Here is an 18224-nt window from a genome sequence, read left to right as displayed (position 1 = left end):
ACATATATAAATGGGCCATGAATAAAACTATATCATGCATCATCCCCATATAAATATATATCTATATATCTATAATTTTATAATTTTTATTTTTAATAACAACCGTTTAGGGTAACGGTGTACAAAATAGTCTTTACCCGTATCCGATAAGCTAACGGAAAAAAAAACTTGTGGGACAGGTATAAGGATAAAAGGATACCATTGACACCCCTACCTACGGTGTCAGTGCACAGGAGACAAACATGAGGCTATGTATGAAAAAACAAGAATAACAACATATCAATACTCACTCGTACACCAGTTGCCTTGCTGCAGAGAACATAGAATGCTCGACATAGTAGTTTAGAAACCCTAATTTGAACATCTCTTCTAGTTTGTCGATATCATGGGCATTTGGACCATTACGCGAGCAAGTCAGGTATGTGATAAGTGGCACAAATGCTGGCATATCCTCACTCAAAGAAATATTTCATAAAATCTAGCACAATTTGCAAAAATATTTAATCTGTAGTACAAACCAATTCGCACTATGCATAGTAGCATAGCCTCACTCAAAGAAAAATTCCATCCAACAATCTTCAGAATAATTAGACAAACAATGACACGCAGAATCACAATTAACATTCCAACAAAACAAAATATTGTACTTGAAGTTTTCAGTTAAAGAGCTGATTAGGAGACTTCTCTTGATAGCGCACTATTGAAGTTTGTAGCTCCCCCACTACATCAGATTGGTTGCCGTGTATGAGCCTTATGAATTCAGCAAGTAAATGACCAATCTTGAACTGCTCTTCTCTTATCTGTTATACATGAAAAAATCGCAAAGTTAAAACCGTCTTGAACTGATCCTCTAAACTATTAGTTTTTTTTTTTAAAAATAGGCATAAATGCCCTTCCATTGCATAGAAAAGTAACAATACAAGTAACAGCTCAAACAAGAGAAATAAAAATACGCAATACTACCCTGATAAAAACCCAAATTGCCATGTGTTGGTCTCAGATACTGGCACACCCAGCATCCTTAATCAGATACTGTACCCATTGACTGACCCATCAAGAGCAGTATGAAGATTTCAGCATTATTATAAGCATCATCAACCTGGCAAAAAATCAATTACCCCTATCCCTTAAGTAAACAGCAATGGCACTAACAAATGTGCCAGTATAGCAAGGCACTAACAATTGTGCCAGTATCTTCTAAGCTATAGTGTACTTTTTTTATGAAATCTGATCAAATATACATTCTAATTTGATTAAATACCTTCTGAGGTTGATTTGGAGCGATAAAATCAGACTGGTGATGGCCTGGTTGGATTTCAGTTAATCTGTATGCAGTATAGTAGGAGACTGGTACGAGCGGTATCCACCACTTACCACTTACGCCAAATTACTTCCATCTTTTCACCTTTGAATTTTTTTTTCTAATTTTCTTTTATTGGATAATCAAAAGAAGAAACAATAGTGACCTAAAAATATTCATAATAGTGAAAGAAAAATTAGACATCTTTCTTTGAATTGTAAAAGAAAAAAAAAATAGATGTATACAACTTTTAACCAAAAAGTCACAGCATCATGGCTTACATTCATATAACTTTAGGAACCAAATTTTAATGGGAGGTTTCTCAAATCCAAGAGCTGACCACTGATGAAATTTTAAGCCCCTAAATTTGTTGAAATTTGAAAAGCCTAAAGCCTAAAACCTAAACCCTAAAGCCTATACTCAGTGAACAAACTAATTGATGCAAAATAGAGAAATAAAATTACATTATCTCAATAAAAAGAGCAGAGAAAGGTTTCGCACTTCATCAACCTGCCTTAATCCCCATTTAGGGTTTATCATATTTCAACAAATTGCTGAGAGAGAGAGAGAGAGAGAGAGAGAGGCACTATAACCAGGAGAGGTGCGATTGAATTGAAGGCGGTGGTGGTGGAAACAGGCGCGAACTGCCTCTTAACGAACTCAAACCTCTTTGTCTCCCCGCTCTTCTCCATTTTGTCGTCTCCAGTTGTCCCAAGGGCCCCACTTGCTAGTCTCTCTCTCTTTCATTCATTGTTGGCTTGTTGCTATAGAAATGGGAGATCCCTTTTTTTTTTTTCATTTTTGTTTTTTTTGACAATCCTGCTATAGAACCACAGAATCTTATTCTCTGAGTGCTACACATATAGGGCATGTTCGGCGGAGGCTTGGAAATAGGAATAGGAATAGGAATGGGAAATTTTATTGTTCTTGTGAGAAAAAAAAAATTCAATCTGAGTGAATTTGTTTTTTTCCACGTGAACAGTAAATGCCGAACAGGCCCATATTGTTTCGTGGAGTAATTGGATCCGGAATGTTCTTTTAACTTTGCATGAATCTCAAAGCAAAAATAATATTAGGCACCGTTTTCTAATTAATCTGAGTCGTAAAGTAGTGGGACCCACCCGTACAGTACTAGAGAGGATACTTGTCCGAAAAAATTAAAAAAAGATTGATAAAAGTTTAAAATATAAAGAGTGAGGATGCTGTAATATGCATAGCATATTTTTAAAATTAAAATAATCAAACTAAACAGTTTAACATAATCTTCACATAAACATATGTATTTATAATCAAATTTTACTTTTTTTTCTTAATTTTGTACTATATTTTAGATAGATAGAAAATCACTTGACCTAAAGCTTCTAGACCATCTAAAAGAATAGTAAAAACAATATAAAACTTAGTCTGCAAATGCATTTTCATATAAAAGTTATGTTGAACGGTTTATATCAACTATTTAGGCTTTAAAAACAAAAATATTAATTCATAATACAGACCAATCAGCACTATGCATAATACCGTAGCCTCACTCATGAGTTCACTTCATCCAGATGAGGTTATATAGGAATGAATCACTGCTGTGATGGATTAAAAAAAAAAATTATACATGAAAATCTTTTATGTGCTAGGAGTTTGAGAAGTGAAAACCACACACGGTATGTGCATCATTTATACTTTGTTTTGAAAAGTGGTTATATCATATGTTACTAGTAATAAAAAGTCTGAAAAGTTATATTTTCACTCAATTAGAAAAGTAAATTATTTTGATTTAAACTTTCTTTGAGAATATAGAGAAATTACATGGTCTTTGCTTCTCAAAATAAGTTGAATACAGACGTTTGATCTTGCATGGTGTTTTTGAATTTATGAATTTCCTATTTCATGTCTCTCAATTTTCCATGCACAAGTTTGTTATACATCACGTTTTTCCTCATTTTTAAATTAAAACCAATAGTGAAGATAGTGTACTGTGCATAGCACATATTGTTACGTACTATGAATCAATATCTCCGTTTCCCAAATCCAAACCGTCAATGTGAACCATTCAAAACTTGTATCTATAAATGAAAAAAAAAAGTTAATGCTTCTAAAAGCACGCAAAAGCCAAATATGCTTATGCCATGCCATGATGCCAAATAGAACCTTTTTTTACAATTAGAACCCACTAAAATGAAGAAATCCAAATTAGTACAAATCAAGTCAATATTCTCTCTAAAAAAACAGTACAAACATTCATACAAAATCCGTACAAGCTAAGTTGAATCCAAAAAACTATTAATATATTATTTTTTTCTAGATATTATTGTCTTCTTCGGGATCAGAATCATAAGCGGCGTCGCCATTCCATAGCCTTGGAGGTGGCCTCTTATCCATCTCCTCTTCTTCCTATAATGTTTAATTTTACAAAGTGTAGCAATATAATGATGAACTAACAAAACATATGATATCAAAAATGAGAGTAACACAATGAATGGAATCCATTTCCCTTTTTATCCATTTTAAAAGTCCAAACGATCGATTTGAACTGTTCAACATGATTTTCATATGAAAATGTACTTGCCGACTAAATTTTACATATTTTAGAAACTTTTTACTATTTTTTTAGATGCATAGAAAATCACTACTTTCGAATGATCTAGAATGATTAGATCTAGTGATTTTTAACTTATCTATAAAAATAGTAAAAACAATCCTAAAATATGTAAAATTTAATCTACAAATACGTTTTCAAATAGTAGTCATGATGAAAGGTTCAGATCGATCATTTAGAATTTGAAAATGAAGATATTGATTCATAGTATGGATCAATATGCGCTATGCATAGTACCCATAGTCTCAATCAAAAATCGAGAGGGCCTCACAATGTGATGCAAATTCACCTCTAAATGAAAATCAAGTTGACAACAAAACAAAGCAAAACATAATTAAAGAAGAGTTTAATTAAATTGCAATAGAAGAAGAAACCTCTTTTGGAGCTTTCGCTTCAGGTGGCGTGGCATGAAATTGTACACTTGGAGCATGCTCGATTCTTGACAGGTTCTCCAAAATCATGTTCCTGTTATTAAAAAGGATCAGCAATTAAACTAAAAAAACATTAGTGAGGCCAATGTGTAGATTGGCCTGTGCTATGGATTCATTTTTTCATTTTCAAAGCCCAAATTGTCGATCCAAACCGCTGAACATGATATTTCATATGAAAATGTATTTCTAGACCAAATTCTATGATTTTTATAATTTTTTTACAATTTTTTAAATACATAGAAAATCACCTGATCTAAAGATTCTGGGCCATCTAAAAAAAGTGATTCTCTATCTATCTAAAAAACTAGCAAAAACAATACTAAAAAATGTAAAATTTGGTCTCGGAGTATACTTTCATATAGAGATCATGTTGAGCGATTCGAATCGACTGTTTGGACTTTATAAACGAATATATGAATCCACAGTACAGCTTGATCTCTACCTTTAACAATGAAATAACGAGGACACCTCCCAAAAGAAAAACAAGATAAAGTTTCGACAAAATTAGTGAAAGAGAAAACATGAAGTACCTTATACTCTCGAGATCTTTCTCTGTGTTGAGATTCTCGACATTTCTAGGGTTAATATGGAGTGCATAATCAGGCCCAAAGTACTCATAGTATTCATTGTATGGCAACCTATTCTCTGGCTCTACTCCTACTGCAACTGCCGTCTAAAATATAAAAAAAAAAAAACCATAATAAAAGAAATCAGAGTAACCCACAATCTGCGGTTTTAATGATTAAGAAAAAGTGAACAGAAATCTATATCAGCATCCATATTATAGAATTAAATATACAATCTGCATATTAAGATGATGGGAAATATTATTTTTGGCTGATATATGATTCACTTGTTCAAGAAATTAATCAGCATATCTTTAGGACTTGTGAAACCTATATATCTCCCTGCAATATTTACCTACATGTAACCACAAACAAGACATATCACATGTACCCCTGATAAAACATGATAAATCTCATCTATACAAGTACATATACTAGTTGTGTACTGATACATGCATGTAGTAGCATGGTATGTATAAATAAATTGCACCTGTTATTACAAATAGTGGTATAGCAATTGGACGTGAATATATAACCTGAATAAGTCATAAATCATGACGGTACACTAACAAGCCTACGGTTACAAGAACAAGTACATCACAAACCTAAAGTACAAGAACAAACCTAGGGTTACAAGAACAAGTACATCACAAACCTAAAGCACAAGAATAAACCTAGGGTTACAAGAAAAGTACATCACAAACCTAAAGTACATAACTATAGTGCTTCATGAAGTAAGGGCCCTCTTTTACTTCACGCCCTTATCTTCCTTTCCCAACATCAAACAGTCATTCCAAACTGCTCAACACTATCTTCATATAAATATGTGCATGGAGATCAAATTTTATATTTTTTAGAATTTTTTTTACTGTTCTTCTAGATAGGTAGAAAATCACCGTTTTTGGATGGTCCAGAATCTTCTTAAAACATGAAAAAATTGAATTCACCAAATAAATGAAGTAAAAGAAGGCCCTCAATTCATGAAGCACCATAGCCCAACTCACAAATCTAAAGTACATAAACTAAATAAAAATAAATACCTCATAACACCAGCATCTAGCGACATTCCTTATAGTATAACCACCACCTCCAAGCACCATTAGTGGCACATTAAAAGACCTCAAGTACCTCAAACATTCAGCATGGCCTCTAACCGACAAATTGAAGCACCCCAATCTGTCACCGGCCAATGAGTCAGCGCCACATTGCAACACCACGACCTCGGGCTGGTACACCTCCATGACCTTAGAAATTATCGACTTGAACAAACCCCTGAAGCTGTCATCATCTATCCCGTCACTGAGCGGTACGTTCAAGGCGTAATGCTTGCCCTGGCCCACACCAATGTCGTTTATGTGCCCGGTACCAGGAAAGAAATCACCGTATTTGTGGAAGGACACGGTCATGACCCGATTTGTCGTGAAAAAGGCCTCCTCTACGCCATCTCCATGGTGTACATCTATGTCTACGTACAATACACGCTGCACAAAAACATAATCTATTATACCAAACAGTATGACCTGATTAGCACAAAAATTAGTTTTGGTAAAAATTCTCGAATATTTTGTTAAATTCAAAATGTCCTTACCACTAGTAAGACATTAGAAGTTAAGTCTTTTGAACTGATATAAATTGTATACAGCACTTCTTATTGCAATAAAATTCCATAAATGACATATCATTTAAATACTTTTTCAAATATAAGTACAGTACCTACACAGGCTCTTGCAATTATACAGTTCGTCCATTTTTTTGCAGATATATGGAAAAAGGGTATAAATGATAAATTACATACCCGATGGAATTTGAGAAGTTCAAGGATTCCTAACACAATATCATTGACGTAACAAAATCCCGATGCCTCACATTTCTTGGCATGGTGGAGCCCACCAGCCCAATTAATAGCAATGTCAGAATCACCTCTATTTAGTTTCACAGCTGCTCCTATGGACCCACCAGCTGACGCCTTGCAAAAGTCGAAAAGACCCTCAAATACAGGGCAATCTTCTCCTACATTAAACCTGTCATACCAAAAACATTTTTCTTCTAGAATAAAATAAAAATAGATTATTTTCAAAGATTTAATAATACTCTGCACAAAACTCAGTTTATGACTTTCATTTTTGCTTTTGGTATAAGATATGCATAGCACAGATACTCCATGTCAGATACAAGCAAATAATCTTTTAAAAGAATCTAAAAGAAAAATATTATTTGAAATTCAAACTTTCTAAAGATTAATTAAGATTAATTTTGAACAATGCAAGTTAGATATAATACTCAACACAAATTGCTATTTCACATCTACCACTGTACAACCCATTCATGACTTTCACATTTTATTTTGGTAAAAATATGTATAGCACAGAAGAAATACTCCATGTCAGAGACACAAGCAGGTAATCTTTTACAATGAAGTTAAACCTTTCTAAAGATTAATTTTAAACAATGAAGTTAGATATGATTGAACTTTGCTTTGAATGGGAAACGACAAACAAGTACAAGAGTCTGAGTATTGAATAAGGAACTTTTGAAATATAACCTTTTGAAAGCTGACGTGGCGTTCGAGTTAATAATAGTGGGACCCGTGGATGTGTTCAGTGGGCTTTCGGAGAGGAAGGACACATAATCAGGATGGTGAAACCGCAACAAGTCTTCAGGTGCAGCTGGATACGGTCGAATTATCTATATTGTGAATCAAATAACTACTAAAATTAGAAAAAAAAATTCAGGGTATGTTTATAAGTTTGCACTACATCAGAGGCTGGCTCTGCAGGACTGCAACTTTAACTTCGGACAGTCAGTTTTCTAAGAAATAAAAGCACATAGCACATTTTCAAAAGCAATATTTGTAAACTGGCATGCTTCTAGGGGCAAATATGAAAAAAAATTCAGGGATTGTCTGTAAGTTTGCACTACATCAGAGGTTGCAACTTCAACGTTGAACAGTTAGTTCTCCAAGAAATAGAAGCACATAGCACATTTTGAAATACAAAATTTGTAAACTGGCATGCTTCTAGGGGCAAATATGAAGTAAAATTAGAAAAAAAAATTAGGGTATGTTTGTAAGTTTGCACTACATTAGAGGTTGGTTCTTCAACTTTAACATTCAACAGTTATCTAAGAAATAGAAGCACATACTATTTCAAAACACAAAATTTGTAAACTGGCATGCTTCTCGGGGCAAATATGAAGTAAAATTAAAAAAATAAAAAGGGGGGCTACATCAGATGTTGGCTCTGTAACTTTAACTTTCAAATGCAAAATTTGTAAACTGGCATGCTTCTGAGAGCAAATATGACTTAAAATTAGAAAAAAATTCAGGGTATGTTTGTAAGTTTGCACTACATCAGAGGTTGACTCTACAACTTTGAACTACGCACAGTCAATTCTCTAAGAAATAGAAGCAAATAGCACAATCAGTTCTCTATATCAAAGGTTGGCTCTCAACCTTTGCCTATGACAGTGGGCCTCTACACCCAGATGGCCAGATTAACTTACTCTACATGTAGGACCCACTGTCATAGGTAAAGCATAGAAATTAACCCACTTGTTAGGGGTGGATATGCAAAAGAAGCAAGAGAGAACCTCCATGAAACGATGGAGACGATAATGGACGACTAAACAATGAGCCATTCTAATACGGTGGGGTTTCATCGGATGCCCTTGGCCGTAGTAGTAATCTCCGATCGTCGGCTCGTAGAAGTAGCTCACGCGCCGGACTTTGCCATCTGGCGCCGCCGGAGATGGCAACGAGGCACCTCCCGCCGGAGATGGTGGCTCCGAGACTCGCCCCGCTGACATGCCTCTGCTGTACTATTTTTCTTTTTCGCTTTCTTTTGTGGGGTTTTTGTTTTGTCTTTTTCGCTCGCGAGGGAAATTGGAGCTCACACAGTCGCCTTCTTTTCTTTTAACTGGAGAGAAGAGCGAGTGAGTTAACTGGAGATAAGAGAGAGAAAAAAGGGAATTCAGATCTAGTGCAATACTGCACCGAGTAGAATGAGATCTGAGTTGTTCGTTTTAATCCGGCACGAATCTCGAAACGAAATCCTCCTATATTTCAAATAGGTACCGTTGAGCATTTGATTTGCTGGGAGCATGGTGGCAAACGAATAGTTCGAGTTCAGTTCAGCGGGGTAAAAAAATTGTGAGTCGGGTATAATTAGAATATAATTCAGAAATAATTCGGTACAACAAGGAAATAAAAAAAAATTTTGTTTTTTTCTCATTTTCTCGCGAATAATTCGTGATTCGCGTTTTATTTGCTAATAAAATGTATTATACATTTTTTTACGTTTTATTCAAAGCTCAGTTTGAAAACATCAAAAAAAGAATAAAATATAAATTATTCACGAATTTATGGCGTATATTGTTACAATGGTTGTACAAGTCAAATACGATAGAGGATCCTCTCCGATATCCGTCAAGGGAATCTTTTAGAATTATTAGATCCGTACTATATTTTTAAGGGCGTGCTCCACAACGGAGAGTAAACCCCTCATTAAAGGGAAGGAAGGGGAGACGAAGGCAAACCGGAGCTGCCTGCCACGGTTACTCGCTCTAGAACGAAGAAATCGGAGAGGAGAGGAAGGGAAAACGCTACTGTTGCAGGGGTAACTCTACGTTGAAAGCTTCCGAAATTCGTACCCCCCCATTCGGGGTGTAGACAGAGTAACACGAGCCGTGTTACCCTCCCTTCGTCTCCCGTCCCCTTCCTCTGCGCGACAGGTTCTGGAGCACACCCTAACTCTGCAAATGGTTATCAGATTGAGTTAAGTCCGGTTAGAAGTTAATATGGACCGTAAATTTATGGACTATACAATATCTAAGAAAATTATTGTCCGTTGATTTCAGCATGTAAACTCGTGACTAGTCACATTATGACATGGGTAACGTATTATGCAATGAACATAGCGACAAGATTCGCATATAATTCATTTTTTTAGTGAAGCTGAATCGAACACCAAATTATTTAGTTGATCAAGCTTTGACTGAATTAAACCCAAATAATTCGTGAATTTTATGATTTTTTTTTTCCGAATTTTACAAATTATTCCTGAACTTTTCCGAATTTTTTCCATAATATTTTTTTGGGTTTTTTTTTTTTTTTGCTCTATTGCAGGACAGATCTCTAGTTCGATAATTCTGAATTATTTTCCAATCACAAATTTTTGACCTCGCCGAACCGAACCCAAATAATTCATTTGTCACTATGGTCGTGACTATCTCAACTTTTTACGGTTCGTAACGGTGTTGTGATTAAAATTATGAAAATAATCACGGTATAAATATTATGTTTGATCACATATAGTTATTATTATTTTTAGCTGAAGTTAATTTAAGTAAGAAATAATCAGGAAAAGAAAACAAAAGCAAGGAATGATGTAAATAATTGTAAACTAAAAGAACAGTATTTTAAAAAGAAATTTACGTATAAATTAATAAATATCTATAGTTTAAAATTTTAATTATTATTTTGGATATATAATGACACAATTTTATGTTATTTTGACCACATGCGGTAATGCTCGGCCATATTTTGTATCATGAAAGATGGTTACGGGCTGTAAATTACCACAGTACATGAGTCATGACACGTAAATAATCACAGTATACGGATCACAATACATAAATAATCACAATATACAAGTTACACTATGTAAACAAGCACACATGTCATGTTAGAGCTGTAACATGCCAAGTCACAGTATGACTTTTTTACATTCCTAACGCCACAACACATTAAGTGGACCAATTTTTAAACATTATTTCTTAATTATAAATTATTTTATAATGATTTCATATTATTTTCTATGAACTAATTTAAAAATTTTAAATAAAAATTAAATATAATCAATCATGTCACGTGACCACTACCCCCACATAACATAACTATTCACGTGATATAAATATCCTCTATCATTTTAATCACATTTAATCACATTATATCACGTTAGATAAAAGTAAATTTTGATGCCACATGCTACATGGACTATTAACTAGAAGGGGTCTGAATTCATGCTGCACAATTGCTGTATGGCAGAGAGGACTTGAGCTAATTAATCACATTTAATTCCAGCACAAATCATATATAAATTTTCATGCCCAAACAACTTCAAATGTGAAACATAGATCAAGAACTTAAATTTTAAACTTCCAAACTCAAAAAGATATAAAAAAAAAAAAAAAAAAAAAAAAAAGAAAAAAGAGGCATGCAACAAAATCACGCATTCATTAGTGACAAAGTTGTACTAATTATACATTCACAGAATTCAAAACCAGACAACACCTACCAATATCACCAACCCGAATCCAGAACAAGAAAAGATACTGGTACCAACTGTTCTACTGCTTTTCAAACATGCTAGAAAACACTCAGACAAGATTTGACCCAGTATATAGAAAGTTTTCAGAACTGGGTCCACCGAAAAGGCTTTAGAACAGATCTAGCCAGACAAATATATTTTTATACTAGTTATTAAAAGTGGGTCCCTTCTGGAGGTTGCACTAACTTTCGGTTATGCGAGGTAGCCATCTCTTTCTTGAGCTGAGTCAAAATATCCTCCATTGTGTACTCCCTCTGCCAGTTTGCTAATAACACAAATTTCTTTGGGTCAACCTGCAATTTTTGCTTATTTATCAGGAAAAAATTTCTAATGTTAAAGGATCTGAATTAATTCACTGTTGCCTAAAAAAAGTGCTACTTGGAGCAATAAAGACACATAACATAAAAGGCATTAATCAGCTTTCTACAGGTCTACCAGTAATTTCTCAAAGTAGTTAAATCATGCGAACTGAAAAAAAAATTATTACAAGCAATAATTATAGAGTGAGGCAAATTGACCCATGCTATGGACTCATATTTCTATATTCAAAGTTCAAACGGTTAATCCGAAACATTAAATATGATCTCAATATAAAAATGTATTTGAAGACCAAATTTCACATATTTTGGAACTCTTTTTACTGTTTATTTAGATAGGTTGAAAACCACTGGCTTCAGATGGTCCAGAATTTTCAAATCAAGTGATCTACAATCTAAATTAAAGTAAACAAAAATCTAAAAAATGTAAAATTTAATCGGCAAGTGCATTTTCATACAAGATTGTGTTGAACAGTTCAGATTGACTATTTGAACTTTGTAAATGGAAATATTGATCCAAAGTACTAACCAATGTGCGCTATGCATAGTACCATAGCCTCACTCCTCTTAAAATTATATAGAGTACAACTGGTATTGTACAAGTACCAGTAAAAACAAATGCCTTGGCAATGCCTGTTTCTAAGCACCATTTTACAAAGGTAAAACAAAAAGTTTTCAGTATATTTTATACCAGAATACTAGCTATAAAACTATGGTAAAAGGGAATGTAAAAATGAGATAGGGGTACGTACCACTCCAGTTTCATGATTAACACAAGTCATGTTGACACGAGAGTGAAACCTAACAGTTGGCGGCTTCTCAGGATAATCCTTGTCACAGAACAGCTTCAGTGTATATATCCTCCCCTCATGCACCGTCTACAAAATTTACAAAAAAAAAGCATTTAAAACAAACTGATGCCTCATGCACAGTCTACAGAATCATCTTTTTAACCAGACATGGCCACAAAAAGTAAAAAATTATAACTTATCTCCACTTGTTATCTCTAATCAAATATAGTTTTAGCAGACTAACAGCTAAATAAATCCTTATTATCTTTCGTGCTATATTTTCTGGACATGTTTGTGCACCTAATTTCAAGGGAATTTTTTTTTTTCAGCTGATATATCCTCCCCTCATGCACCGTCTTCAAATATGATAAAAACACACACACACAAGCATTTAACACAAATAGATGCTTTCAATACATCACATATGTAGTGGCACGAACAAATAATCTAAATTACCACTGTTTATCAAATGAACAAATCAAATACAGCTTCGTATAAAAAAGAAAAGAGGTGGAGTAAAAAGAGTGGAATCTTGTTAAAAAGTAAAAATCATTGAAAAGGCATATATTTTCCAAATCATTAAGTCGGGATATTTAATCCTAAATGCATCACCAATACTCTTTTTATCTCCCAATTTCTTCTAGAAAAAAATCAGGATGTGCCCCATGCATGCTTATTATGAATTACACTCAATGTTTTAAAATTTGTCAGGTACAAATGAAATTCTCTATTGAATTTATGCAATCAGAGAAACTTACATTGTGGGGCCCAATGATGGTACCGGTCCAAGACCTCATGTAAATGTCATCGGCATCATCCATTCCATAGCTGACACTGCCATCTCCTATTCCCTTCTCTCCTCTCTCTAACTCTTCCAACAGCCTAAAGTTCCTTGGAACTGCACATAAATTTTTACATTGTTATTTTCAATTGTAAACCGGTATGAAATTGCAAATAGAAATAAAAAAATTGATACAGTAAACATCAGTTCCTTGATTCTGTATGTCAGCTTGTAATTACTTATCTCTGAGTATGATTAATAGTTATTACCGTTATTGTCAGAAGCGGAGGCAATATTATAATATATAGGGGTCAAATTTAGCATACATATAACAATTTTATCTTTAATATTATAATTTATGCACAAGTTTAAAGGGTTTTTAGAGCAAATGTAAACCCGCCCCTGGTTATTGTAGAACTTAGTAGGATTGTGAAGCAATTAAGTCTTATTCAAACCCTTATTCACAAAAAGAAGATAGCACCTGAACTTTCTAATTGAATCACAAAATCGCTAGATCAAAGTCGATTTGATCCAGTACACAAATCTCAACTTTCTAATTGAATCAGAAAATCAAAATGTCAACAAATCGCTAGAACTTCATTCAATTGATGAAATTTCATATGATCTAGTATATATGATTCAAAACGGGTAAGAAAAACCTAGTTTAAGCAGGGAAACAATTGATCGAAAGATAAAAGAACAGAGATTTCGATTCGCTCACCGACGACTCCCGATCCGGCGGAGCTACCATGTGTCATCGTGCCTAAACGAAGATCGATCTCCGTTTATCTCTCTCTTGTTTCTACCCTTTCTTTCTCGCAGCCTCGCTCGCACTAGGTTTTATGGCAAATGGATTCTACAAGCAGTCGTGATTCATATCATCTGAGGTAACAGAAACTTTTAGTTTATATTAAAACCGTCCGATTAGCATCTGCACGAATATTAAAGGCCTCCGTGCATTCCATCTCGGATCGGATTGGTCCTGATCTTAACGCAAAATTTGAGGTACCGCAGATAATCTTGACTTGCAACTCTTCGAGAAGTCGTGGCACCCAATGCAATAATTTAGCCAGTGATGATTCATATGACCTAAGGTAACGGAATATTGATGTTTAGTACGGACCGTCTTATCAGAGCTCACACGAATATTGAGGAGATGACTTCTGATCAGACGGTCATATCTAAGAGGAAATATTCTGTTACCTCAGAGATTATGGAATTGAATGCTTTACCCCATTCGTTCTCTCCATTTTTTCTTTTATGACAAATGGATTCTCTTCAGTTCTTATCATCTGAGTTAATTCAAATTTTGAGTTTACATCCAGACCGTCCTATTTGCTTTAGCACCATCTATATTCTGATCGAACGGTTGAAATCAAAACACAAAATTTGACTTACTTCAGAGATTCGGACTAACCATTCTACAAGCAGTCGTGGCACCAATCATTTAGGGGCTTTTTGGGGTGAAAATTTTAACAGCATAGTTTTTGCTTCATGCAGCGTACAGACTATAGAATCAAACATTGCTTCAAATGTGTTGTACGCTGCATGAAGTCAAAACCACTCTGTTAAAATCTTTACCCGGCTTTTTGCCCAATTCGTTTTCTCCATTTTTTTTTCTTTAATCAGAAAATAACGTCAGATGATCTCCAGTTTTCCTGAATGGAGATAAAGCAAACTTTTTCTTTAGTTGGAGTGTAGGTGGGAAAAGTATAAGTTACCAATTTATCACTTATTTATTTATAAGAGGAGATAAATAACTTGAGTTTAAAAATTAAGAAGGCATAATTTTCGTCGTGTCAATAAATAAATAAATAACTTTTTAATTATTTTCTTGCTAGATTCATAATTTATATTAAAATAATCATTAGTATTAGTATTTTTAAATAATGAGTAGGACTGTAGGAGTGTAGAACTAGCTAAAAAAGTTTTTTTTTTTAGTTTAACTTCAAAATCTATCTGAATGACTTTAAATAATGAATATAAACTACTGAAACTGATCCATTTCACGATTGATGTATTTACATGTCAAATTTATAAATTTTTGACTTGATTTAGTATAAAGTAAAGTAGTAAAAACAAGAAGGTTTGTAAGTTAATTTTTCATGCGTTTACTTTTCATTATTTTTTAACCTCTAGATTTTATACTAATTCAAAGTAGATGAGCTTAAACAGTTTAAATTCGTTATTTAAACTTCAAAGTCATTCTGATAGGTCTTGGAGTTAAGCTCATCAAAGACTTTGATAAATTTAAAACCACCATAATTCTACTCGACATATTTTACATCATCTTAATAAATAAACTAAATTACTTTTAAATTATGCTCTTGCGGATTCATATTTTAAATTTAAACCATCATCATTATTAGAGCATCAATATCTCAAAAATTCAAATGAGTTTCTAAATAATTGTTAACCACTTTTTAGAAATTAAGATCTCTCGAGTTTCTAACTATCACATCTCTGAAATTAATTTTAGAGTTTCTATTAAAACATGTTAGCAATAAATTAAAAAGGAGAAATAATTTGAGCCAATCATTTAGCAAGCATGGAGAGCATCAACATCCCTAGTATTATGAGAGTTTCTAATCTGATGTAGCAGTTTATAATCCAGTTTCAAGAATGTGAGAGAGTTTCTTATTTAGAAACTATGCAGGAAAGTTTCTTATTAAAAAACTATTTATAAATTCTACGCTGACTAAATTATTAGCTCAAATTATTTCTCATTTTTAATTTATTGCTGACATAGCTTAATAGAAACTCTAAAATAAATTTCAAGAATGTCAACTTTAGAAACTTTAGAGACCTCAATTTTTAAAAAGTAGTTAACAGTTATTTAAAAAATCATTTGAATTATTGGGATGTAGATGCTTTAACCCTTATTTGTATTATTATCGATATTTATTATTATTATTACTCTCTTTGTTTTTCTTACTATCATTATAATTGTCATTATTATTGTCATCGTTATAATTAAAAATAATAGCAATGTGTAGTGTGTTGTATGCATTGCAGCAATTTATACAGCTAATTTTTTTATAATATTTCAAAATAAATGTAGTTTTTGGGATTGTTATTCTAAACAACTATTAATTTGACGATCTCAGCATTTATTTCACAATTTATTTTTAGTCATTTTTAAGCAAATTCAAAATCAAGTAAATAAACCCTTGAAGGATTATAAAAAGTTAACGCAAATGAGCTCAAGATTATTCAACAACAATTCTTCGTCAATAGTTAAAAAAAAAATTGTGCTACTTGTGGATGGTAAAATTTGAAATTTTACTTCAATGTATGTATTTTTAAAAAATATATAAAAGTATATTTAAAGCTTCAGAAATTATAAATTTTTGCCTATCTGTAAAAAAATTCTTCAAAATATGATTCTATTTCTATGTTTTTTTTCTGAAAAAAATTATAAAAATATATTTAGCATTCAAAATAATTACAGAATTATGTCTCACTCAAAAATTTTACAAAGCAATGCACGCTAACTTTACATATCTGCACCATAGTTTAATTTGATTATTTTTTAAATTATTTTTCCTCTCTATCTCTATAAAAAAAATAGGCATTCCCTGATATTTGAAAATACTTGTTAAACTGATCAAAATTAGCTGTTTAAGCACCTCCTCTCTGTTCAAAGACCTTTTCAAATTTGTGGAGCTTTCTCTTGTAAAATCAACAAATTGCCTCAAATCAATCACATTGACAAGTTGGTGTTGTGGCATTGTTAGCTTAATTAATTAATTATGAGGATTTTCTTTGTTAATATCAATTGCATTGGTATAAAAAAATTAACGGGGGGTCTAATAGAAAAGGTCCATTTTTTGTTACTGACTTGGTATAAAATAAGGTTTGAAAATAATAAAGTGTTACATGGATGCATCTCTTGAAAACAAACAAAATCAAATTTTTGAATCGGACATTTGGATTGAAAATTTTGAAATATAAATCCAACAATAAAAATTATGACATTTAGGGATACAAATATACAATAAACTTGTGGTATCATAACCATAACATCCCTCGTTTCTTAATTAGCAGTTAGCACAACCAAATCTTTTTTTTAATGCTTGCTTAATTAATTATACTTGAAAAAGTAGCTGTAATTTTTAATTTATTGTAGATTTATAATGATGCTTGAAGTTGCATATTCTCCGGTAGTATTCAACTTTATTACTGAAACCATTTCATACGCACATAACTTTTTATTTCTAGAAATTCAATAAAAATATTATTTAGAAATGGATGAAGTATTTTAGTTTTTCATTCCATAGAAGAAGCCAAATCAATATATGTCAAGGTAACGCCACGTAAATTGAGAGAATTGACGTGAGACACGATCTAATTTATATTTCAGTTTTAATTAACTTAATTAATAGGCTATAATATAAATGAAATTGATTTCTAGACTAAAAGAGGCCTCAGTCCAATTAAATTCCAGCAGCCCATATTTCACTCTTTATCAAAATAACTAACCTTTTGATAACCGTCTCCACTCCGGTTCAAATCAAGCGTCCCTCTAATTAAAATTTCGATGTCTATATACATATCCCTGATAAACTCTCATTCTATTTAAACACTGATCATTTCTTTGTTTTACTCAAACCGCACCACAACTTAATTAGATCCCTATCTCTGTCACATCTGACATCTCTTACTTTTTTCTTCATAACTACCGAGGAGACCTCAAATCCCCCTCATTTGTGTTAAATTTTTTGCATCAAGGTAATTAAATATTATATTGTTGCATGTAAATTGAATAGATTAGGCTAAGATAATTATATATTATTGGTATAAATATCATTCTTAAATTGTACAAAATTTGTGAAGTAGTATTCCTTAATAAAAGATTCTGCAAGTTTAGTTTCTTATAAGATATTATAATCTGAGTTTCCTTAGCATTCTTTTGTATTTATTCAATTTCAATTATATAATTTGTTTCAACGTTTTCCTTTTATAAAGTAGTCAAGATCTGATTTCAAAATCAAAATATGGTGAATACTTTTGTATTTGATAACTCCAAATCAAGGTTCTAAATAGCGATTATAGCGGCATAGCGGGGAGACAAAAAAAAAAGCTATTGCGAATAGCGTAGCTATAGCGGAAGCTATCACAC

At 32.8% G+C, this 18224-nt stretch overlaps 2 protein-coding genes across 2 annotated transcripts; both read right to left on the bottom strand.

Annotated features, from left to right (window-relative positions):
• Window positions 1-3428: 3428 nt before the first annotated feature.
• HDA6 (histone deacetylase 6) lies at window positions 3429-8839 on the bottom strand. The gene is made up of 7 exons (XM_078313800.1): window positions 8476-8839; window positions 7430-7572; window positions 6683-6908; window positions 5928-6368; window positions 4852-4994; window positions 4265-4355; window positions 3429-3685 (listed from the first exon to the last, which is right to left on the bottom strand). The coding sequence occupies exons 1-7, from the start codon at window positions 8689-8691 to the stop codon at window positions 3593-3595; spliced, it is 1353 nt and encodes a 450-aa protein (XP_078169926.1). The 5' UTR covers window positions 8692-8839; the 3' UTR covers window positions 3429-3592.
• A 2261-nt stretch (window positions 8840-11100) lies between these two features.
• Window positions 11101-13989, bottom strand: LOC144564225 (ubiquitin-conjugating enzyme E2 variant 1D). Its single transcript, XM_078313799.1, has 4 exons — window positions 13824-13989; window positions 13080-13219; window positions 12283-12408; window positions 11101-11506 (listed from the first exon to the last, which is right to left on the bottom strand). Exons 1-4 carry the CDS (start codon window positions 13858-13860, stop codon window positions 11366-11368), a joined length of 444 nt encoding a protein of 147 aa, XP_078169925.1. The 5' UTR covers window positions 13861-13989; the 3' UTR covers window positions 11101-11365.
• Window positions 13990-18224: the final 4235 nt, after the last annotated feature.

The sequence above is a fragment of the Carex rostrata genome, chromosome 13, assembly GCF_964058835.1.
Source record: "Carex rostrata chromosome 13, lpCarRost1.2, whole genome shotgun sequence".
NCBI lineage: Eukaryota > Viridiplantae > Streptophyta > Magnoliopsida > Poales > Cyperaceae > Carex > Carex rostrata.
The sequence above is the reverse complement of the archived record's forward strand: the minus strand, read 5'-3'. Positions and strand labels throughout refer to the sequence as shown.